General features: G+C 56.0%; 1 protein-coding gene across 16 annotated transcripts in view; it reads left to right on the forward strand.

Annotated features, from left to right (window-relative positions):
• Positions 1 to 24,192, forward strand: part of depdc5 (DEP domain containing 5, GATOR1 subcomplex subunit) — a 44,358-nt gene that overhangs the window by 16,185 nt on the left and 3,981 nt on the right. For 4 of the 16 annotated variants that reach the window (XR_016094357.1, XM_088936031.1, XM_088936044.1 and 1 more), the window contains 21 exons: positions 138 to 174; positions 585 to 705; positions 3,443 to 3,663; positions 3,742 to 3,942; positions 4,042 to 4,177; positions 4,421 to 4,518; positions 4,624 to 4,683; positions 6,170 to 6,353; positions 8,706 to 8,866; positions 8,941 to 9,061; positions 10,635 to 10,802; positions 12,220 to 12,439; positions 14,398 to 14,531; positions 14,641 to 14,749; positions 14,960 to 15,022; positions 16,196 to 16,383; positions 16,571 to 16,648; positions 17,534 to 17,666; positions 20,653 to 20,761; positions 21,166 to 21,405; positions 23,863 to 24,032. Coding sequence is in view for 13 of the 16 variants with exons in the window: in XM_088936031.1 (XP_088792157.1) it covers positions 138 to 174; positions 585 to 705; positions 3,443 to 3,663; positions 3,742 to 3,942; positions 4,042 to 4,177; positions 4,421 to 4,518; positions 4,624 to 4,683; positions 6,170 to 6,353; positions 8,706 to 8,866; positions 8,941 to 9,061; positions 10,635 to 10,802; positions 12,220 to 12,439; positions 14,398 to 14,531; positions 14,641 to 14,749; positions 14,960 to 15,022; positions 16,196 to 16,383; positions 16,571 to 16,648; positions 17,534 to 17,666; positions 20,653 to 20,761; positions 21,166 to 21,405; positions 23,863 to 24,032 (2,952 nt within the window). In the remaining 3 variants the exon portion in view is untranslated. The remainder of the gene's footprint in view (positions 1 to 137; positions 175 to 584; positions 706 to 3,442; positions 3,664 to 3,741; positions 3,943 to 4,041; positions 4,178 to 4,420; positions 4,519 to 4,623; positions 4,684 to 6,169; positions 6,354 to 8,705; positions 8,867 to 8,940; positions 9,062 to 10,634; positions 10,803 to 12,219; positions 12,440 to 14,397; positions 14,532 to 14,640; positions 14,750 to 14,959; positions 15,023 to 16,195; positions 16,384 to 16,570; positions 16,649 to 17,533; positions 17,667 to 20,652; positions 20,762 to 21,165; positions 21,406 to 23,862; positions 24,033 to 24,192) is intronic. The other 12 variants (XR_016094358.1, XM_088936041.1, XR_016094359.1 and 9 more) reach the window with 11 other exon arrangements.

Consider the following 24,192-nt stretch of genomic DNA (forward strand, 5'->3'; position numbering starts at 1 on the left):
CCGATATTGAGACGCTGTGTGAGGGGGGACTGCGCACTGCGATTTGACAGCTGTCTCAGGTGGGGAGGTGGAGGAGGGACATGACACCCAGACCTCATGCTTTCTCTCCACATGCTCTTGCCTGACTCCTGCTACAGCCCCCCAGCGAGAGAGGAAGAAATGGCAGAGACCACGGTGAGATACCTCTGTCCCGTGTCCATGTGCTCAGTGTGTGTTCAATAATCCAAATACGTCTTAGGTGTCTGCATTATACATGTAATCATTTTATTTTGGTCTTTTCCTAAGAGATTTATGGGTCTATAGTGACATTTCAGACAAGAATACAGACCGAGCATGGGGGTTTCACAGACGTTTGCTTACTGTGCTTGTAGCTCTGCATGGGAGAATATTGCTTGTATGTCCTGCAGAAGGTCTCTGTGCCAGTTTGATTTCTGGGTGTTGTTGGCCTTCCCTGTGCCAGAGTGGACCCTTGTGTTTGGAAAGCTTGAATTTAGCCTCCCTTCACTGCTTCATCATATTGGTTTCTTATGAAGGCGTTAGTGATGGTGTGTCTGATGTGTGTGCCCCCAACTCTCTCCGTCCAGCCCTGGGAGCGCCCAAGGACTCGGAGAACAGCTTGCCCATCCAGGTGGACTATGACGCCTACGACGCCCAGGTGTTCAGACTGCCAGGGCCCTCCCGCACACAGCGCAGCACCAACTTCAGGTATAGGCAGGGTGACAGGTGTGTGCAGGTGTGGAAAGAGAGACGGGTGTGTGCAGGTGTAGAGGAAGAGGGACGGGTGTGTGCAGGTGTAGAGGAAGAGGGACGGGTGTCTGCAGGTGTAGAGGAAGAGGTACGGGTGTGTGCAGGTGTAGAGGGAGAGAGACAGGTGTGTGCAGGTGTGGGAAGAGAGAGACGGGTGTGTGCAGGTGTGGGAAGAGAGAGAAGGGTGTGTGCAGGTGTAGAGGAAGAGGGACGAGTGTGTTCAGGTGTGGGAAGAGAGAGACGAGTGTGTTCAGGTGTGGGAAGAGAGAGACGGGTGTGTGCAGGTGTGGGAAGAGAGAGACGGGTGTGTTCAGGTGTGGGAAGAGAGAGACGGGTGTGTGCAGGTGTGGGAAGAGGGACGGGTGTGTGCAGGTGTGGGCAGAGAGAGACGGGTGTGTGCAGGTGTGGACAGAGAGAGACGGGTGTGTGCAGGTGTGGGAAGAGAGACGGGTGTGTGCAGGTGTAGAGGGAGAGAGAGACGGGTGTGTGCAGGTGTAGAGGGAGAGAGAGACGGGTGTGTGCAGGTGTGGGAAGAGAGAGACGGGTGTGTGCAGGTGTGGGAAGAGAGAGACAGGTGTGTGCAGGTGTGGGAAGAGAGACGGGTGTGTGCAGGTGTAGAGGGAGAGAGAGACGGGTGTGTGCAGGTGTGGGAAGAGAGAGACGGGTGTGTGCAGGTGTAGAGGAAGAGGGACGGGTGTGTGCAGGTGTAGAGGGAGAGAGATGGGTGTGTGCAGGTGTGGGAAGAGAGAGACGGGTGTGTGCAGGTGTAGAGGGAGAGAGACGGGTGTGTGCAGGTGTGGGAAGAGAGAGACGGGTGTGTGCAGGTGTAAGAAGAGAGACGGGTGTGTGCAGGTGTGGGAAGAGAGAGACGGGTGTGTGCAGGTGTGGGAAGAGGGACGGGTGTGTGCAGGTGTAGAGGAAGAGGGACGGGTGTGTGCAGGTGTGGGAAGAGAGAGACGGGTGTGTGCAGGTGTAGAGGGAGAGAGAGACGGGTGTGTGCAGGTGTAGAGGGAGAGAGAGACGGGTGTGTGCAGGTGTGGGAAGAGAGAGACGGGTGTGTGCAGGTGTGGGAAGAGAGAGACGGGTGTGTGCAGGTGTAGAGGGAGAGAGACGGGTGTGTGCAGGTGTGGGAAGAGAGAGACGGGTGTGTGCAGGTGTAGAGGGAGAGAGACGGGTGTGTGCAGGTGTAGAGGGAGAGAGACGGGTGTGTGCAGGTGTGGGAAGAGAGAGACGGGTGTGTGGGAAGAGAGAGACGGGTGTGTGGGAAGAGAGAGACGGGTGTCTGCAGGTGTGGGAAGAGAGAGACGGGTGTGTGCAGGTGTGGGAAGAGAGACGGGTGTGTGCAGGTGTAGAGGGAGAGAGAGACGGGTGTGTGCAGGTGTGGGAAGAGAGAGACGGGTGTGTGCAGGTGTAGAGGAAGAGGGACGGGTGTGTGCAGGTGTGGGAAGAGAGAGACGGGTGTGTGCAGGTGTGGGAAGAGAGAGACGGGTGTGTGCAGGTGTGGGAAGAGAGAGACGGGTGTGTGCAGGTGTAGAGGGAGAGAGACGGGTGTGTGCAGGTGTGGGAAGAGAGAGACGGGTGTGTGCAGGTGTAGAGGGAGAGAGAGACGGGTGTGTGCAGGTGTGGGAAGAGAGAGACCGGTGTGTGCAGGTGTGGGAAGAGAGACGGGTGTGTTCAGGTGTGGGAAGAGAGAGACGGGTGTGTGCAGGTGTAGAGGAAGAGGGACGGGTGTGTGCAGGTGTAGAGGGAGAGAGAGACGGGTGTGTGCAGGTGTGGGAAGAGAGAGACGGGTGTGTGCAGGTGTAGAGGAAGAGGGACGGGTGTGTGCAGGTGTAGAGGGAGAGAGAGACGGGTGTGTGCAGGTGTAAGAAGAGAGACGGGTGTGTGCAGGTGTGGGAAGAGGGACGGGTGTGTGCAGGTGTGGGAAGAGAGAGACGGGTGTGTGCAGGTGTAGAGGGAGAGAGAGAGATGGGTGTGTGCAGGTGTGGGAAGAGGGACGGGTGTGTGCAGGTGTAGAGGGAGAGAGACGGGTGTGTGCAGGTGTGGGAAGAGAGAGACGGGTGTGTTCAGGTGTGGGAAGAGAGACGGGTGTGGGAAGAGAGACAGGTGTGGGAAGAGAGAGACGGGTGTGTGCAGGTGTAGAGGAAGAGGGACGGGTGTGTGCAGGTGTGGGAAGAGAGAGACGGGTGTGTGCAGGTGTAGAGGGAGAGAGACGGGTGTGTGCAGGTGTGGGAAGAGAGAGACGGGTGTGTTCAGGTGTAGAGGGAGAGAGACGGGTGTGTGCAGGTGTGGGAAGAGAGAGACGGGTGTGTGCAGGTGTGGGAAGAGAGAGACGGGTGTGTGCAGGTGTGGGAAGAGAGAGACGGGTGTGTGCAGGTGTGGGAAGAGAGAGATGGGTGTGTGCAGGTGTAGAGGAAGAGGGACGGGTGTGTGCAGGTGTGGGAAGAGAGAGACGGTTGTGTGCAGGTGTGGGAAGAGAGAGACGGGTGTGTGCAGGACAGTTACAGGGAAATGTACAGCTGAGCACAAGTCAGTACAGTAGGTGTAGGTGCAGTGATGTGGAGGAGACAGAAGGATCAGTTAAGTAGTGGAGAGAACAGGGAGGTGTGTGCTGAGCAGGTAGGCACAGGTGGCACAGGTCTGCACAAGGTGTGGTTCGGATGTGTGAACCCCGCGCCTCCGCTGGCCCGTGCAGGACGGCGCGTGATCGGGACAGGGAGGCCGGAGGCAGGAAGAGCTCCAGCTCGTGCGATGTGTCGGGGAGCCCCCCGCCCGGCCGGGCCCCCGGGCCCGAGGAGCAGCGCAGCCTGGCGTCGGACGATAGCCTGAGCCGCGTCTCCAACATCCTGCTCATCCCGCGGCCGCCCGCCGCGCAGTACGAGGTCAGCAGCTCGCTGGGATACACCAGCACACGAGGTGAGGCTCAGCTCTGCTGGGGGCCCGGCTGGCCCGGCCGGCCCGGCCCCTGGCTCAGTCTCCGGCTCTCTCTCCCAGAGCTGCTGGAGAAGATGATGGAGTCCCAGAGGGACTCCAGCGCTCCGGGCCGCTTCCACGTGGGCAGCGCGGAGTCGACGCTCCACGTGCGCCCCGGGGGGTACACCCCGCAGCGCGCCCTCATCAACCCCTTCGCCCCGTCCCGCATGCCCATGAAGCTCACCTCCAACCGGCGCCGCTGGATGCACACCTTTCCTGTCGGTGAGCTGCGCGGCCCGCGCCCCGCCTCCTCCCTGTACCCCCGGCCGCCCACGCCTGCCCCCCCCCCCCTGCAGCTCTGTGCTTTGCGGTTCTGTCCAGGCCCATCTGGGGAGGCGATCCAGATCCACCACCAGACCCGGCAGAACATGGCCGAGCTCCAGGGCAGCGGCCAGAGAGACTCCGCCCACACGTCCGCCGAGCTGCTGGAGCTGGCCTATCACGAGGCCACAGGCCGGTAGGACCCGCCCACCCACAGGGGGAGAGGGAGGGGCCAGACCACAGTGGGCTGCAGCACAGATACACAGATGCTCTGATTGTTCTTTTGGTTTTGGTTTTGCCTTCATTCAAGTCTCTGACATTTAAACGAGCTCCTTGCAGAGTCGCAGGGCAGGGTTTCTGGAAAGCATGAGCCTCCTGCCTGAGTGCTTGGTTTTTCTCTTGCTCTCCTGCCTGTCTCTCTGCCCGCCCGTGGGCATAGGCGGTCGGCCGCACGGACGCTGGGCGAGAACAGTTTCTGTCTGAGCGGCGGGGGAGCAGAAGAGTTCGCCAGCAGCCCGGCCAGCAGCAACAGCACAGGTACTCCAACCCCTGACCCCTGACCCCTGACCCCTGACCCCTGGACTCCCTGGCACAGGGGATAGGGTTGGCGTGTTGTGTGATGCTGGCATTTTGTGCCCTCAGGGACTCCGCTGAACCGCGGTAGCTCGTTTGAAGACTCGTCGTCTGGCAGCCCGGATCCCAGTGAGTTGTGAATATTGTCGCCTGTGGCGTGTCGTTGTGATTGCAGTGAGAGTGTCAGTGCTGTCGCCATTGGGAAGTAGGAACGTACCCTGTAAACGTCACGTGTGAGTCGGAGCCGCAGGTCCCTGCAGGACAGGATCAGGATCAGGATGCAGGCGGAGAGCAGGGAACAGAGTCCGTTTCCTCCCGGTCCGCAGGTCTGGGTGTTCATGTCCATTCATGCCTGCTGGCATAGAGAGCAAGGAATGTGGAATCTGTCCCTGTCTCTCTCTGTCATATACCTGTTACTCTCTCTCCACAGTTCCTGTCTCTCTCTCTATAGAAGACCCTGTCTCTCTCTATTTCTCTTTCCACTGTTCCCGTCTCTCCCTCCACAGTCCCTGTCTCTCTCTCTGTAGCAGACCCTGTCTCTCTCTCTCCATAATCCCTGTCTCTCTCTCTGTCTGTAGGAGACCCTGTCTCTCTCTCTGTCATACGCCTGTCACTCTCTCCACAGTCCCTGTCTCTCTCTCTGTCTGTAGGAGACCCTGTCTCTCTCTCTGTCATATGCCTGTCACTCTCTCCACAGTCCCTGTCTCTCTCTCTGTCTGTAGGAGACCCTGTCTCTCTCTCTGTCATACGCCTGTCACTCTCTCCACAGTCCCTGTCTCTCTCTCTCTGTCTGTAGGAGACCCTGTCTCTCTCTCTCTGTCATATGCCTGTCACTCTCTCCACAGTCCCTGTCTCTCTCTCTGTCTGTAGGAGACCCTGTCTCTCTCTCTGTCATACGCCTGTCACTCTCTCCACAGTCCCTGTCTCTCTTTCTGTCTGTAGGAGACCCTGTCTCTCTCTCTGCAGTCATGCTAAAAACTGGCAGCTCTTCTCTAAATAACCCAACAGATCCAACAATTGTTGATTATGTGCAATTACGGGCATTTATTGATTGTATGGCACGGGCATGTATTGATTATGTGCAGCATGAGCATGTATTAATTATGTGCAGCACAGGCATGTATTGATTATGTGCAGCATGAGCATGTATTAATTACTGTATGTGCAGCACAGGCATGTATTGATTATGTGCAGCACAGGCATGTATTGATTATGTGCAGCATGAGCATGTATGGATTATGTGCAGCATGAACATGTATTGATTATGTGCAGTACCGGCATGTGTCGATTACGTGTGGCATGAACATGTATCGATTCTGTGATGCACGGGCTTGTGGTCCCGTGTGAACCATCGGTCAGCTCTGCTCTCCGTGTGAGTCGTTAACCCTCACCTGCACGCCAGAGGCTGCACCTGTCTTGCATGAGGAACAGGAGGTTGTCACTGTGATTCACGTTGAGAGCAGCGATACTGACACTCTCCTTTCTTTCTCTTTCTCCTGTTGTCTGTCTCTCTCTCGCTCCTCTCTGCCTTGATGGCTCTGTGCTCGGTCCCCTTCGCTCTGTCTCCCCCACGCTCTCCCCTGCGCTGTGGGCGTGGGCTGTGCTGCTCTGACAGCTGTGGTGCTGTCTGCTCCCCCCACAGTGCCGGGATTCTGCTGCACCGTCGGGGTGGACTGGAAGTCCCTGACCACCCCCGCCTGCCTGCCCCTCACCACTGACTACTTCCCCGACAGGCAGAGCCTGCAGAACGACTACACTGAGGGCTGCTATGACCTGCTGCCCCAGACTGACCTGGACAGGTCTGGCAGAGGGGAGAGAGAGAGGAGAGGGAGGAGAGGGGGGGGCGGAGGGGAGAGGGGAGGAGAGGGAGAGAGAGGAGAGAGGGGGGAGAGGGAGGAGAAGGAGAGAGAGTTACTGTATGAACAGTAACCTGGGGAAGGTATTCTGCAGTATCCTGAATATACGAATACTGGCCTTCCTTACCAAACACAATGTCCTGAGTAAGTGTCAGATTGGCTTCTTACCAGATCACCGCACATCTGATCACATTTACACCCTACACACACTGATAGACAAACACGTCCACCAAAAACACAAAGGAAAAATTTTCTCCTGCTTTGTCGATTTCAAAAAAGCATTTGACTTGATTTGGCATGAAAGATTGTTTTACAAACTACTCCAAAGTGGCATAGGGGGCGAAGTGTATGACATAATTAAATCAATGTATTCAGAGAGCAAATGTGCAGTGAAAATTGGAAACAAAAGGACCAAATTCTTCACCCAAGGCCGTGGGGTGAGACAGGGCTGCAGCCTGAGCCCAACACTGTTCAATATCTATATCAACGAATTAGCAGGAATGTTGGAGCAGTCTGCAGCTCCTGGTCTCACACTACACAACACAGAAATCAAGTTCCTGCTCTATGCAGATGACCTGGTCCTGCTGTCACCCACAGAACAGGGGCTGCAGCAGAACCTGGCACTGCTGGAGCAGTATTGTCAGACCTGGGCGCTGACAGTCAATCTGGACAAGACCAGAGTTATGGTTTTCCAGAAGAAAGCCAGACCTCAGGGAAACAGGTACAAATTCACACTCAACAACAACACATTGGAGCACACATCCAGCTACACATATCTCGGGCTCACCATCAGCTCATCTGGGAGTTTTGACCTGGCAGTGAAGGCACTGAGAGAGAAGGCACTCAGGGCTTTCTACGCAATAAGAAGGAGGCTCTTCAACATCAACCCACCAACAAGAATCTGGCTCCAAATATTTCAAAGTGTAATCCAACCCATTGCCCTATACGGCAGTGAAGTGTGGGGTCCCCTCACAGACCAGGAGTACACTCAATAGGACAAACACCCCACAGAAACTCTGCACATGGAGATCTGTAGAAACATCCTCCGTGTGCAGAGAAAAACACCTAACAACGGGTGCAGGTCTGAATTAGGCCAGTACCCACTATTGATAAACATACAGAAAAGAGTATTAAAGTATTGGCTACACCTAAAAAACAGCGACCAAAATTCCTACCACCACAAAGCCCTGCTGAGCCAAGAGCTGAGCCCAAAACAGAGCCCCCTGAGCCAGCTGGTCCTGAGGCTCACTGACCTGAGCCACACCGACACTAACCAGCATCAGGACAGCACTGCTAGAGCACCACAACTCAGACTCCACCACATCACAGCACAGATCAAACAGCAATATCTCACACACTGGGACACACACACACAAACTCAACATAAACTGGAATGCTACGGAACCCTAAACAGACAATACACACCAGCCGAATATTTGACCTAGATAAGAAACAACAAAAAGAAATAGACCCTGACAAAGTACAGAGAAACATTCTTTCCTAAATTCAGAAATCTAGTCCCAGAGTTCCCACACCTGCCAGAATCACAACGGGTCCCAATCCTACTGGGAGAGGGAGGAGGGAACTCAGTTGAACTGGCAGCCCAGTATGTGATCTCCTGTCACAGCCTGAGGAACAGTGAATCTGTCTCCCAATAATGCTCCTTCTGTCTACAGTATATGTAAATATTTTATAACATGTCTCTGTTGTAAATGTCTGTAATAGGTCTGTAGATTTTATTTTACTTTTATTTTTTGTTTTGTTCCATGTTAATTTTATTATTTTTATTTGCTTTGGCAACACTGATTGTACCCATCGGTCATGCTAATACAGCACCTTGAATTGAATTGAATTGAGAGGAGAGAGGGGTGAGAAGAGGAGGAGAGAGAGAGGAGAGAGGGGAGGAAGGAGAGAGAAGGGAGCGGGAGGGGGGGAAACAGGAGGGGGGTGGGGTGCAGAGGGGAGAAAATGAGGAGATGAGAGGAGAGAAGGGGAGGGGTGAGTGGAGGAAAGGAAGAGAGGAGGAGATGAGAGGGGTGGATGGAAATGGCAAGAGGAGCTGGGGGCAGGAGAGGGAAGAGGTGGAGAAGGGATAAGAGAGAGGTGAGAAGGAGGGGCTGGGTGGTTTGGAGGGGAGGGGGCGGAGGCAGGAGAGGGAGAGGAGGGGTGCTGAGAGGAAGATGGATGGAGGGAGGAGGCGGGGGGAGGAGCTCGTGGGGGAGGGGGAATGTCTGCTGTCGGAAGAGGGAGGGGGAGGGTCTGTCCTGCTCAACTCTGTGTCGGCGCCCCCTGCAGGCGAGAGGACGACGCGCCGGTGCTGACCGCCCCCCAGGTGTTCGAGGAGTTCATCTGCCAGCGCCTGATGCAGGGCTACCAGCTGATCGTCCAGCCCCGGAACAGGACCCCCCTGCCCTCCAGCGCCCCCCCACTCAGCAGCAGCCCCCTCTACTCCAGAGGTACAGGGGGGGAGGGATGGGGGGGTCTCTTCGGGCCCCTGCCTCTCTTATACCTGCGCCGTGTCTCTCCCCAGGGCTGGTGTCCCGCAAGAGGCCGGAGGAGGAAGAGAGTCAGTATTGGCTCAGTATGGGCCGCACCTTCCACAAGGTGTGTCTGAAGGACAAGATCATCACCGTCACGCGGTACCTGCCCAAGTGAGTGACCTCCCTGCGCTGTTACTGTCCCTATGATGTGACCTCACTTCTCTGTGTTACTGTCCTTGTGACGTGACCTCACTTCTCTGTGTTACTGTCCTTGTGACGTGACCTCCCTTTGCTGTGTTACTGTCCTTGTGACGTGACCTCCCTGCGCTGTGTTACTGTCCTTGTAACGTGACCTCACTGCTGTGTTACTGTCCTTGTGACATGACCTCCCTGCGCCGTGTTACGGTCCTTGTGACGTGACCTCACTGCTCTGTTACTGTCCTTGTGACGTGACCTCCCTTTGCTGTGTTACTGTCCTTGTGACGTGACCTCCCTGCGCTGTGTTACTGTCCTTGTAACGTGACCTCACTGCTGTGTTACTGTCCTTGTGACATGACCTCCCTGCGCCGTGTTACGGTCCTTGTGACGTGACCTCACTGCTCTGTTACTGTCCTTGTGACGTGACCTCACTGCTCTGTTACTGTCCTTGTGACTTGACCACGCTGCTCTGTGTTACTGTCCTTGTGACGTGACCTTCCTGCACTGTTACGGTCCTTGTGACGTGACCTCACTGCTCTGTGTTACTGTCCTTGTGACGTGACCTCACTGCTCTGTGTTACTGTGCTTGTGACATTACCTCACTGCTCTGTGTTACTGTCCTTGTGACGTGACCACACTGTGCTGTGTTACTGTCCTTGTGACGTGACCTCACTGCTCTGTTACTGTCCTTGTGACATGACCTCCCTGCGCTGTTACTGTCCTTGTGACGTGACCTCACTGCGCCGTGTTACTGTCCTTGTGACGTGACCTCACTGCTCTATGTTACTGTCCTTGTGACGTGACCTTACTGCTCTGTCACTGTCCTTGTGACGTGACCTTACTGCTCTGTCACTGTCCTTGTGACATGACCTCCCTGCGCTGTTACTGTCCTTGTGACGTGACCTTACTGCTCTGTCACTGTCCTTGTGACGTGACCTTACTGCTCTGTCACTGTCCTTGTGACATGACCTCCCTGCGCTGTTACTGTCCTTGTGACGTGACCTCACTGCTCTGTCACTGTCCTTGTGACGTGACCTTACTGCTCTGTCACTGTCCTTGTGACATGACCTCCCTGCGCTGTTACTGTCCTTGTGACATGACCTCCCTGCGCTGTCACTGTCCTTGTGACGTGACCTTACTGCTCTGTCACTGTCCTTGTGACGTGACCTCATTGCTCTATGTTACTGTCCTTGTGACGTGACCTCACTGCTGTGTTACTGTCCTTGTAACGTGACCTCACTGCTCTGTGTTACTGTGCTTGTGACGTGACCTCACTGTGCTGTGTTACTGTTTTTGTGACGTGACCTCACTGCTCTGTTACTGTCCTTGTAACGTGACCTCACTGTGCTGTGTTACTGTCCTTGTGACGTGACCTCACTGCTCTGTGTTACCGTCCTTGTGACGTGACCTCACTGCTCTGTGTTACTGTCCTTGTGACGTGACCTCACTGCTCTGTGTTACCGTCCTTGTGACGTGACCTCACTGTGCTGTGTTGCATTCTTGTTCTTGTTGTGACGTGTCTCTCTGGGGTGCTGTGCTTTCTCAGGTACCCCTATGAATGTGCTCAGATCCAGTACAGCTACAGTCTGTGTCCCTCCCACTCGGACGGTCACTTCCAGTCCTGCTGGGTGGAGTTCAGCCACGAGCGGCTGGAGGAGTACAAGTGGAATTACCTGGACCAGTACATCTGCTCGGCCGGATCCGAGGACTTCAGGTACTGAAGGGGGAGGGTGGAGCATGGCGAGAAGGGTGATTCTCTTCCCTCTTCACTTGTCACCTCTCTCTCCTAGTGTTTCCTCTGTTCCGGTGACTCCCGGCTCTCTCCTCTCTCCCGCTGTGTCTGATATTCCGGTGACTCCCAGCTCTCCTCTCTCCCGCTGTGTCTGATATTCCGGTGACTCCCGGCTCTCTCCTCTCTCCCGCTGTGTCTGATATTCCGGTGACTCCCGGCTCACTCCTCTCTCCCGCTGTGTCTGATATTCCGGTGACTCCCGGCTCACTCCTCTCTCCCGCTGTGTCTGATATTCCGGTGACTCCCGGCTCTCTCCTCTCTCCCGCTGTGTCTGATATTCCGGTGACTCCCGGCTCTCTCCTCTCTCCCGCTGTGTCTGATATTCCGGTGACTCCCGGCTCACTCCTCTCTCCCGCTGTGTCTGATATTCCGGTGACTCCCGGCTCTCTCCTCTCTCCCGCTGTGTCTGATATTCCGGTGACTCCCGGCTCTCTCCTCTCTCCCGCTGTGTCTGATATTCCGGTGACTCCCGGCTCTCTCCTCTCTCCCGCTGTGTCTGATATTCCGGTGACTCCCGGCTCACTCCTCTCTCCCGCTGTGTCTGATATTCCGGTGACTCCCGGCTCTCTCCTCTCTCCCGCTGTGTCTGATATTCCGGTGACTCCCGGCTCTCTCCTCTCTCCCGCTGTGTCTGATATTCCGGTGACTCCCGGCTCTCTCCTCTCTCCCGCTGTGTCTGATATTCCGGTGACTCCCGGCTCTCTCCTCTCTCCCGCTGTGTCTGATATTCCGGTGACTCCCGGCTCACTCCTCTCTCCCGCTGTGTCTGATATTCCGGTGACTCCCGGCTCTCTCCTCTCTCCCGCTGTGTCTGATATTCCGGTGACTCCCGGCTCTCTCCTCTCTCCCGCTGTGTCTGATATTCCGGTGACTCCCGGCTCTCTCCTCTCTCCCGCTGTGTCTGATATTCCGGTGACTCCCGGCTCACTCCTCTCTCCCGCTGTGTCTGATATTCCGGTGACTCCCGGCTCACTCCTCTCTCCCGCTGTGTCTGATATTCCGGTGACTCCCGGCTCTCTCCTCTCTCCCGCTGTGTCTGATATTCCGGTGACTCCCGGCTCTCTCCTCTCTCCCGCTGTGTCTGATATTCCGGTGACTCCCGGCTCTCTCCTCTCTCCCGCTGTGTCTGATATTCCGGTGACTCCCGGCTCTCTCCTCTCTCCCGCTGTGTCTGATATTCCGGTGACTCCCGGCTCTCTCCTCTCTCCCGCTGTGTCTGATATTCCGGTGACTCCCGGCTCTCTCCTCTCTCCCGCTGTGTCTGATATTCCGGTGACTCCCGGCTCTCTCCTCTCTCCCGCTGTGTCTGATATTCCGGTGACTCCCGGCTCTCTCCCAGCCTGATCGACTCCCTGAAGTTCTGGCGCACGCGGTTCCTGCTGCTGCCGGCGTGCGTGTCGGCGGTGCGGCGGATGGCGGAGGGCGATGGGCGCTGTGACGTGTACGGCGACCGGCCGCACGGTGAGGCCGACGACTGGGCCCTGCTGGACGGCTTCATCCGCTTCACCGAGGGGCTGAACCGCATCCGGCGCCGGCACCGCTCGGACCGCATGATCCGGGTCAGTCGCTGGGAGTGGCAGGAAGGAGGCCTGAGAGGGGCTCTCGGTCGCATTGTTGACAGTAATAATTCCTCACACTTCTATAGCACTATTCTGGACTCTCCACTGACAGCTCTTTACAGGTAATGGGGAATCCCACTACCGCCACCAGTGTGCAGCCCCACCTGGATGATGCGCCAGTCCGCTCCCCACACACCAGCTCTCAGTGGGGAGGAGAGCAGAGTGATGAAGCCAGTTCAGAGATGGGGATTATTATTCAATTCAGTTCAATTTATTTTTATATAGCGCCTTTCACAACAAGGTTGCCCCCAAGGCGCTTAACAAAGTAGGTGACCCTACATGTTGTGAATACAGAACAGAAAAGACCAGAAGACAATGGAGGAGAGGAACCAAAAACTCCTTAGTAAGGAGAAAAAAAAACTCTTTGGGCATGCTTACATTATATAATTTTAAAAAAAAGGAAATAAATGAATGAGGGTATTAATCCATCCATCCATCATGTCTTCTGTATGTCAGTACTCCATGCAGATCTCTGTAGACCAGCAAAATCCTCCTTAACGATAGCTATATCCACGATGTCCCTCTTGGATCCATGGCAATGATGCAGCATCCAGCTCAGATGGTGCCCAGCCCGGGCGCCATTAGGACATGTGGGGAGGAGAGGAGGATAGTCTGGTCAGAGCAGATGTATCTACCTGGTGGGCCAACACAGAGACACACAATGGGATGTACAGCAGCACCAGCAGCCATGGTTGCAGCAGGCTATAATGTAAGGTGTGAGCAGGCTAGGCTGAAGTAATAGGTCTTCAGTTGGGATTTGAATACTGAGATTGACTCGGCATCCTGAATATGGGGTGGGAGAGTCTTTGACTCGGCATCCTGAATATGGGGTGGGAGAGTCTTCCATAAGCTAGGGTCCCTGTAACTAAAGGCTTTTATCGCAAACTGTTTTTTTATTAATGCGTGGAATATGAAGAAGACCTGCAGAAGACCTTCTGTGATCTAAGTGGGCGACGTGGATGGTCAACATGAATAAGTTCCATTAGATAGACAGGTGCCTGACCTCTGCGAGCCTTGTAAGTAGAAGGATTTTGAAGTCCGGAGCACCCTGATAGTAGGGCATTACAGTAGTCTAGCCTGCTGTATACAAGAGCGTGTATTAATTTCTCTGTGTCTTCAGTTTTTAGTGTCTTTAGTTTTGCAATATTTCTTAACTGTAGCAAGCATGTTTTAGATACTGTTTTAACATGAGTTAAATGAGAGTTTTGTGTCTAATATGACGCCTAGGTTAAGTGCAGAGTCTTTGAGGCAAATTTTTAAATCCTCTGAGTTAAGTGCTGAAGTTATAGTAGTCCTATGAGTATTGTTGCCTCAAAACAACAGAACCACAGTATTCAAATCCAGACTGAAGACCTATTACTTCAGCCTAGCTTACTCATACCTTATAGCCTACTACTAATGTATAACCTTATGAGTAACAAAAGATTTTCACACATCCAAGTGTTTACTTCATTAATGCAATTAACTAAAGTGATAATAGAAGAGTTGTTGTTTGGTGTAAACGAAATGTATATTTGAGTGTCATCAGCATATGAATGAAAGTTAATATTATTTTTTCATATTATCCTACCTAGCAGCAGCATATAGGGATTTTTAATGACACAGAGAGTCAGGACCTCGGTTTTACGTCTCATCCGAAGGACGGCGCCTGTTTACAGTATAGTGTCCCCGTCCGTACGCTGGGGGCATTAGGACCCACTCAGACCGCAGGGTGAGCGCCCCCTGCTGGCCCCACTAACACCTCTTCCAGCAGCAGCCTTAGCTTTCCCAGGAGTCTCCCCTCCAGGTACTGGCCAGGCTCACAGTGCTGGGCTTCAGTGGGCTGCCGGTGGCGAGTCACAGGGTGATAGGGCTGCCGGCTGCTGTTGTTCAGTTTCGGTCTTCAATCCCCCTCACAGAAGGGAGCAGCGATGAAGGGTCTGCCGGTGTCAGGGCCGCTGGCTGCCTACCCCCAGGAGCCCACAGCGCCCCCTGTGGGCAAGAAGGGAACTTCAGCCCTGTCAGCCTTGCTGGAGATGGAGGCGAATCACAAGTGAGTTCCCGCCGCCCCCTGGTGGTGGAGTGTCGCGTTGCGGTGCGTCTGGGGACGCTGCGGGGCTGGGCCGTCTCGCGGTTAACGATGCGCTGTGCTTCCCGAGCAGGAGCCTCGAGGAGCATCAGGCCGCAATGCTGGCTGGGAAATCTGCAGCTCCGCCGAGCGACACGGTGGCTGTTGCCATGACGCCGACTTTTGTGGACAGCCCCCGAAAGGTGAGCACGAGGGGGCGGGGGCGCGTGCTGTGGCGCAGCTGGGAGCCCCGGCGCTGTGTGCTGAAAGCCCTGTTCGCTCTGTGCTGTCTGCTGTGGGTTGTGGTCCTGTGGTGGTTGTGTTCTTTAGCTCTCTGTGCTCTTTTCTCTCCTCCTTCTCCCTGCGCCCGTCTCTCCTCCTCTCTCCCTGTCTCCCTCTCTCTGCGCTGACAGGACGGGGCCTTCCTCCTGGAGTTTGTTCGCAGCCCTCGCTCCTCCTCCATCTTCCACCCCCAGGTCAGTGACCCCGCTCCTCTGCCCCCGGGGGGGCAGTTAGACTCCTCTCCTGCCCCTCAGCTGCATGTGTCTGAAATCCCCCGGCTGTGTGTCCAGTTGCTGCCTCTCTCGTTTACTGAGCTCGTTTGTCTGCCCATCAACTCAAGTCCCAGCATGCGTTGACAACGATGGAGTGGCGTGTCACACGCGTGTGCGCCAGGATGCTCTGCCTGTCTAAGTGGCTAGAACAGGGTCCGTGTGTGGAGCTCCCTGCCTGTATTAATGCTCAGTGCTCCCTGCTGATCGTAGCCTGTCTGCCTGTCTGCCTGTCTGCCTGTCTGCCTGTCTGCCTGTCTGCCTGTCTGCCTGTCTGCCTGTCTGCCTGTCTGCCTGTCTGCCTGCCTGCCTGCCTGCTGATCTCAGCCTGCCTGCCTGCCTGCTGATCTCAGCCTGTCTGTCTGCCTGCTGATCTCAGCCTGCCTGTCTGCCTGTCTGCCTGCCTGCTGATCTCAGCCTGCCTGCCTGCCTGTCTGCCTGCCTGTCTGCCTGCCTGTCTGCCTGCTGATCTCTGCCTGTCTCTCTGCCTGCTGATCTCAGCCTGCCTGTCTGCCTGTCTGCCTGCCTGCTGATCTCAGCCTGCCTGCCTGTCTGCCTGCCTGTCTGCCTGCCTGTCTGCCTGCTGATCTCTGCCTGTCTCTCTGCCTGCTGATCTCTGCCTGCTGATCTCTGCCTGCTGATCTCAGCCTGCCTGTCTGCCTGCCTGCTGATCTCTGCCTGCCTGCCTGCCTGCCTGCCTGCCTGCCTGCCTGCCTGCCTGCCTGTCTGCCTGCTGATCTCTGCCTGTCTCTCTGCCTGTCTCTCTGCCTGTCTCTCTGCCTGCCTGCCTGCCTGCCTGCCTGCCTGCCTGCTGATCTTTGCCTGCTGATCTCTGCCTGCCTGCATGTCTGTCTGTCTGAACACACAGAGAAGACTGCAGACCAGTCTGTGTGGGGCTGATGTCAGAGTCTCACTGCAGCCTCTGTCACTTCATAAACTGCAGTCTGAACAGCAGAACTCGGCTCCCAGTCTAGCTTGGGCTTCTGGAAACAACATCCAGAAACCTCAGTCCAGCTCTGGTAGGATGGGGGGGTCAGACTGTGCTGTAGAAGGTGCAGTTTTCTTGAAGCTTAGACTGCGACTCCTGTGCTGGCCTAGATGTCAGTGGATCAGACAGCAACCAATCCCGTTGAGAGCGGAGTGACAGAGAAGCCAGCTGTCCAATCAGGGGAGAGGACTGGACCCGGGGGCTTTAACCAGCTGGGGGGTCCGGTTGGGTCTCAGAATTCTGGAGAGGCGGGGCCACCATCTGGAGTTGCTACGGAGACCAGGTATATGTTCAGAAGGTGACTTTCTAATGTCTCTTTGCGAGCACAGTAAATGAATCGTGTATGTTATCTATCAAGAATATATATAAATATGTCTGTAGTTAAAAAACTCAATTTTTAGTACAATCTAAAATGAGGAACATACTTATTAGTGCAAGATGCAGAGCTCCGCAGTGCTGCTCATGTCTGTCCTGTGCTCCTGCAGTGCCCAGGCCCCAGGAGCGTCCAGCCTGACCTCCTCCTCCACACTGACAGAGATACTGGAAGCTCTCAAGCACCCGACGTGAGAAAACAGTGCCATCTGGCCTGTCGTGGTGGGGTGTTGAGATACGTGTGCAGCGTGTGTGTGCTGTTGAGATACGTGTGCAGCGTGTGTGTGGTCTTGAGATACATGTGCAGTGTGTGTGTGCTGTTGAGATACGTGTGCAGCGTGTGTGTGGTCTTGAGATACATGTGCAGCGTGTGTGTGCTGTTGAGATGCGTGTGCAGCGTGTGTGTGCTGTTGAGATGCGTGTGCAGCGTGTGTGTGCTGTTGAGATACATGTGCAGCGTGTGTGTGGTTTTGAGATGCGTGTGCAGCGTGTGTGTGCTGTTGAGATACGTGTGCAGCGTGTGTGTGGTCTTGAGATACATGTGCAGCGTGTGTGTGCTGTTGAGATACGTGTGCAGCGTGTGTGTGGTCTTGAGATACATGTGCAGCGTGTGTGTGGTGTTGAGATGCGTGTGCAGCGTGTGTGTGGTGTTGAGATGCGTGTGCAGCGTGTGTGTGCTGTTGAGATGCGTGTGCAGTGTGTGGTGTTGAGATGTGTGTGCAGCGTGTGTGTGGTGTTGAGATACGTGTGCAGCGTGTGTGTGCTGTTGAGATGCGTGTGCAGCGTGTGTGTGCTGTTGAGATATGTGTGCAGCCTGTGTGTGCTGCTAAGGGATGTGTACACCCTTGTGCTGAGGGGTGTGTGCAGTGTGTGTGGGGGTGTTGAGGGGTGTGTGCAGTGTGTGTGGGGGAGTGTTGAGGGGTGTGTGCAGTGTGAATTTTTTTGGATGTGGTGTGTGTGTGTGTGTTGTGAATTAGGGGGGTGTTATATGCGCATTGTGAATTTGTGTTGTGTGTACATTGTGATTTTGGGGTACTATGTGCTCCTTGTGAATTTGGGGGTGCTGTGTCCTGCAGGACAGGGGTGCAGCTCCTCCCTGAGCAAAAGGGTCTTCCTCCCAACTGCTTCATCAGTGCGGAGGTCGTTCACTGGCTGGTCAGCAACGTGGAGGGCGTGGCTACACAGGGCATGGCCATTGACATCATGCAGGTACCGCCCCTTGCCCTGCCCCACCTGTAGCAGCCAGTCTGCCTGATCCCATCTGTCTCTGTCTGACTACATCTGACCCTGCGTCTGTCTGTCTCTGTCTGACTGCATCTGACCCTGCGTCTGTCTGTCTCTGTCTGACTGCATCTGATCCTGCATCTGTCTATCTCTTTCTGACTACATCTGACGCTGCATCTGTCTGACCCTGCATCTGTCTCTTTCTGACTACATCTGACCCTGTGTCTGTCTGACCCTGCATCTGTCTCTCTGTCTGACTGCATCTGACCCTGTGTCTGTCTGACCCTGCGTCTGTCTGTCTCTGTCTGACTGCATCTGACCCTGCGTCTGTCTCTGTCTGACTGCATCTGACCCTGCGTCTGTCTGTCTCTGTCTGACTGCATCTGACCCTGCGTCTGTCTGTCTCTGTCTGACTGCGTCTGTCTGACCTGCGTCTGTCTGTCTCTTTCTGACTACATCTGACCCTGCGTCTGTCTGACCCTGCATCTGTCTGTCTGTCTCTGTCTGACTGCATCTGACCCTGCGTCTGTCTCTGTCTGACTGCATCTGACCCTGCGTCTGTCTCTGTCTGACTACATCTGACCCTGCGTCTGTCTGTCTCTGTCTGACTGCATCTGACCCTGCGTCTGTCTGTCTCTGTCTGACTGCATCTGACCCTGCGTCTGTCTGACCTGCGTCTGTCTGTCTCTTTCTGACTACATCTGACCCTGCGTCTGTCTGACCCTGCATCTGTCTGTCTGTCTCTGTCTGACTACATCTGACCCTGCGTCTGTCTCTGTCTGACTGCATCTGACCCTGCGTCTGTCTCTGTCTGACTACATCTGACTCTGCGTCTGTCTGTCTCTGTCTGACTGCATCTGACCCTGCGTCTGTCTGTCTCTGTCTGACTGCATCTGACCCTGCGTCTGTCTGACCTGCGTCTGTCTGTCTCTTTCTGACTACATCTGACCCTGCGTCTGTCTGACCCTGCATCTGTCTGTCTGTCTCTGTCTGACTACATCTGACCCTGCGTCTGTCTTTGTCTGACTGCATCTGACCCTGCGTCTGTCTCTGTCTGACTACATCTGACTCTGCGTCTGTCTGTCTCTGTCTGACTACATCTGATCCTGCGTCTGTCTGTCTCTTTCTGACTACATCTGACCCTGCGTCTGTCTAATCCTGCATCTGTCTGTCTCTGACTGCATCTGACCCTGCGTCTGTCTGATCCTGCATCTGTCTATCTCTTTCTGACTACATCTGACGCTGCATCTGTCTGACCCTGCATCTGTCTCTTTCTGACTACATCTGACCCTGCGTCTGTCTGACCCTGCATCTGTCTCTCTGTCTGACTGCATCTGACCCTGCGTCTGTCTGTCTCTGTCTGACTGCATCTGACCCTGCGTCTGTCTCTTTCTGACTACATCTGACCCTGCGTCTGTCTGACCCTGCATCTGTCCGTCTGTCTCTGTCTGACTGCATCTGACCCTGCGTCTGTCTCTGTCTGACTACATCTGATCCTGCGTCTGTCTGTCTCTTTCTGACTACATCTGACCCTGCGTCTGTCTAATCCTGCATCTCTGTCTGTCTCTGTCTGACTGCATCTGACCCTGCGTCTGTCTGTCTCTGCATCTGTCTGTCTGTCTCTGTCTGACTGCATCTGACCCTGCGTCTGTCTGTCTCTGTCTGACTGCATCTGATCCTGCGTCTGTCTGTCTCTTTCTGACTACATCTGACCCGCGTCTGTCTGTCTCTTTCTGACTACATCTGACCCTGTGTCTCTGTCTGACTGCATCTGACCCTGCGTCTGTCTCTGTCTGACTACATCTGACCCTGCGTCTGTCTAATCCTGCATCTGTCTGTCTGTCTCTTTCTGACTACATCTGACCCGCGTCTGTCTGTCTCTGTCTGACTACATCTGACCCTGCGTCTGTCTGTCTCTGTCTAACTACATCTGACCCTGCGCCTGTCTGTCTCTGTCTGACTGCATCTGACCCTGCGTCTGTCTGACCTGCGTCTGTCTGTCTCTTTCTGACTACATCTGACCCTGCGTCTGTCTGACCCTGCATCTGTCTGACTCTGTCTGACTACATCTGACCCTGCGTCTGTCTGTCTCTGTCTGACTACATCTGACCCTGCGTCTGTCTGTCTTTCTGACTACATCTGACCCTGCGTCTGTCTCTGTCTGACTACATCTGACCCTGCGTCTGTCTGTCTCTGTCTGACTACATCTGACCCTGCGTCTGTCTGACTCTGTCTGACTACATCTGACCCTGCGTCTGTCTGTCTTTCTGACTACATCTGACCCTGCGTCTGTCTCTGTCTGACTGCATCTGACCCTGCGCCTGTCTGTCTCTGTCTGACTGCATCTGACCCTGCGTCTGTCTGTCTCTGTCTGACTACATCTGACCCTGCGTCTGTCTCTGTCTGACTGCATCTGACCCTGCGCCTGTCTGTCTCTGTCTGACTGCATCTGACCCTGCGCCTGTCTCTGTCTGACTGCATCTGACCCTGCGCCTGTCTGTCTCTGTCTGACTACATCTGACCCTGCGCCTGTCTCTGTCTGACTACATCTGACCCTGCGTCTGTCTGTCTCTGTCTGACTGCATCTGACCCTGCGTCTGTCTGTCTCTTTCTGACTACATCTGACCCTGCGTCTGTCTGTCTCTGTCTGACTGCATCTGACCCTGCGCCTGTCTGTCTCTGTCTGACTGCATCTGACCCTGCGCCTGTCTGTCTCTGTCTGACTACATCTGACCCTGCGTCTGTCTGTCTCTGTCTGACTACATCTGACCCTGCGTCTGTCTGTCTCTGTCTGACTACATCTGACCCTGAGTCTGTCTCTGTCTGACTACATCTGACCCTGCGCCTGTCTGTCTCTGTCTGACTACATCTGACCCTGCGCCTGTCTGTCTCTGTCTGACTGGATCTGACCCTGCGCCTGTCTGTCTCTGTCTGACTACATCTGACCCTGCGTCTGTCTGTCTTCCTGTAGAAGATGCTGGAGGACCAGCTCATTGCCCACGCATCAGGAGAAGCCATGCGCACTTTTGTTTACGGCTTTTACTTCTATAGGATTGTGGCCGACAGGGATCCAGACCGAAGTGAGTCATCTGCCTGTCTACCTGTCTGTCCCCCTGCCCCCCCGTCTGTCCCCCTGTGGCCTCGGAACCCTTGCTGTGACTCGGGCTGCTCCCCTGTGGCCTCTGGCTCCTGGCTCTGACTCGGGCTGCTCCCCTGTCCCCCCCGTCTGTCCCCCTGTGGCCTTGGGCCCCTTGCTCTGACTCGGGCTGCTCCCCCATCCCCCTGTGGCCCCTGGCTCTGACTCGGGCTGCTCTCCCGTCCCCCTGTCTGTCCCCCTGTGGCCCCTGGCTCTGACTCGGGCTGCTCTCCCGTCCCCCTGTCTGTCCCCCTGTGGCCCCTGGCTCTGACTCGGGCTGCTCCCCCTGTCCTCCTGTCTGTCCCCCTGTGGCCCCTGGCTCTGACTCGGGCTCCCCCCTCTCCCCAGCAGCGGTCCAGGCCGGGCTGCAGGCCCAGCCCTCGGCCTGGTACACGGCGGCGCTGGAGGACTTTGCGCTGTTCCAGAGGAAGTGGTTCGAGGTGGCCTTCACGCTGGAAGAGCGCCTGCACTCTGACATCCCGGCCTTCCTGCTGCCCTGGCTGCCCAGCCGGCCCGCCTCGTACGCAAGTAGGCACAGCTCCTTCAGCCGCAGCTTCGGGGGACGGAGCCAGGCCGCAGCGCTGCTAGGTAGACACACCCGGCCCCAGCACCCCAGCACCCCTCCCCGCGCGGGCGCTGCCAGGGGGCGTCAGCAGGGGGTGATGTCACGGGCGTTCAGCACACTTCCTCCTCCTCCTCACACAGCCAGGGCCTTCCTCCTGCTGTGGGGCAGAGGGTGGGCGTCACGCCGCTGCTAAAGACAGAGAAAGACTCAGGGGGGCCTCCTGTCCTGTCGCTGGCATGGGGAACAAATCCCGTCTGCGGTTCCTGCCTCCACGAGCCGACCAGCGACAAAACAGGAAGCAGTCGGTCTCCAAACCCCTGTGACATCATCACTGCCTCCACATGACATCACCCCATCAGATTGATCTCTTGCTGCTGATTGACTCGTCCTTTATAACCCCTCCCCCTGGCAGCCCCCCCGACCCCGCCCGCCGACGTGGCCTTCCCCGTGATTGGTCCAGCATGGAGAGGGTGGAGTCCCCGGGCTCCATGGCTATCCAATCCCTGCAATCCTGAATGCAAGCCCGCCCCCTCCTCTCCCCCCTCCCCCCGAATCAGTGCACTGTCCGGTGTCTCTGGCCTGTAGTGCATGCTGTAGTGCTGGCTGTGGTCGTGTAGTGTAGTGGTGTGGGCTGTCTCTCTCTGTGCCTCCGTAATTCTCACCCTTGATTAATTCATTCACTTATCGATGAATGAATTAATTAATGTTGCTCAGATTTGCACTGTGTGTGTGTCTGCATGCCCGTGTTTGATTTCTCTGTCTCTTGGCTCTGGAGAGGAACCTGCTCCCTGTCATTTCAAAGGTCATGGGTGACACAGGGGACCCTCACGCCGGGCTCTCTATTTACCACGCTGTACTGCGGTACAAATCTGTCCGGGTTCGTCCTCTGAGGTGGGTGTGTGCTCGGGCAGCATGGTCCTTGAGTCCACCCCGACTTCACAGAGGGGCCCTCTGCTGCAGGAGGGAGTCGGACGGGAGCTGTGGGGTGGAGTGACCTGGGGCCACTCCCCTCTGTACCTGCCGCCAGACAGGGGAACTGGGAACTGCCCAGGGGCTCCTCCAGGGCGGACAGACCAGTGCTGCATTTCCCTTTAGTCTCTGCAGGCACAGTGCCGAGGGCCTACGAAATCTTTAGGGCCTACGAAGGAGGGAAACACTAGTGACTCACGAAAAACGAGCTGAAACAACACGCTTGCGATCGACCCCAGGAGCTCCAAATCAGTAATCCTCTCTAGCGGCTGTTCTAGAAACTAGAAGCAGCGAAGTGACGGGCGCTCGACTCGCTCCATCAGTCAGCTGGTTTAGCATGAGAAGAGTTTAAAGTGCATCATGGCCATCGATGGATTTCAGTTGGCGTTTACCCCTCTATTTGCACATTTCGGCGTGAAAGTGCCCAGGGCCTACGAACACCAGAATCGGCCCTCGGACAGACAGCCCTGCCGGCAGCGGTCAGCGTCTCGGCTGCCGTGTTGCCGTGGCCCCGGCCTGCAGGAGCAGTGAGGTCCTGAGGTGATTTGGATCTGCGTGACGGGAGCAGTCATTCCGATGGGCAGCTGCCGTCAGGACAGCGTGGTCACTCCTCTGCCGTGGCTGGATAAGCCCCAGGGTCACTGCGCCCCCAGTTCTGCTGCAGGCGGGAGCTGCCGCTGGACGCAGGCTCTCGGTTTGAAAGGCGCTCGAGGGAAGGACATTAATTTTTTCCCATGTTCTGGATTGTTTTTGTCGCTGGCTCTTCTCCCTTCCTACTCTCCCATTCGCCTCTCCCCTCCCCTCTCTCTCCTCCTCTCTCTCTCCCCTCTCCCCTCTCTCCTCCTCTCTCCCCTCTCTCCTCCTCTCTCCCCTCTCCCCTCTCTCTCTCCCCCCTCCCCCCTCTCTCCTCTCCCCTCTCTCTCTCCTCCTCTCCTCCTCTCCTCTCTCCTCTCTCTCCTCTCCCCCCTCCCCCCTCTCCCCTCTCCCCTCTCTCCTCCTCTCCCCTCTCTCTCTCCTCCTCTCTCTCCCCTCTCCCCTCCCTCTCTCCTCCTCTCTCCCCTCTCCCCTCTCTCTCTCCTCCTCTCCTCTCCTCTCTCTCCTCCTCTCCCCCCTCTCTCTCTCCTCCTCTCTCCTCTCTCTCTCCTCCACTCTCTCCTCCTCTCCCCCCTCTCTCTCTCCTCCTCTCCCCCCTCTCTCCTCCTCTCCCCCCTCTCCTCTCTCCTCTCTCCTCCTCTCTCTCTCCTCCTCTCCCCCCTCTCTCTCTTCCCCCTCTCTCCTCCTCTCCCCCCTCTCTCTCTCTCCCCCCTCTCTCTCTCCTCCTCTCCCCCCTCTCCCCTCTCCCCCCTCTCTCTCTCCTCCTCTCTCCTCCTCCCCTCTCTCCCCTCTCTCTCTCCTCCTCTCTCCCCCCTCTCTCCTCCCTCTCTCTCTCCTCCTCTCCCCCCCCCTCTCCTCCTCTCTCCTCTCTCCCCTCTCCCCTCTCTCTCTTCTCCTCTCCCCCCTCTCTCCTCCAGCCGCCACAGTCCCTGAGCAGAAGACGGTCACCCTGGATGTCGATGTCAATAACCGCAGCCAGCGGATGGAGTGGTGCAGCTGTTATTACCACGGCAGCTTCTCCCTGAGCTGCGCCTTTGAGATCAAGCTGCACTGGATGGCCGTGACGGCAGCCATGCTGTTCGAAATGGTGAGGGTCAGAGACTGGTCCTCCTCTCCCCTGCGTTTGTGCCTCATTCTCTCAGTGTCTCCCTCTGCCCCTCTGTCTCTCTCTCTCTTCTTCTTCCTGTCTCTGTCTGCCCCGTCTTTCTCCTCTCTCTCCCTCTGTCTCTCTCCCTCTGCCCCTCTGT

Source organism: Atractosteus spatula, chromosome 17 (assembly GCF_055471065.1).
Source record: "Atractosteus spatula isolate fAtrSpa1 chromosome 17, fAtrSpa1.hap1, whole genome shotgun sequence".
In the NCBI taxonomy this organism is placed as follows: domain Eukaryota; kingdom Metazoa; phylum Chordata; class Actinopteri; order Semionotiformes; family Lepisosteidae; genus Atractosteus; species Atractosteus spatula.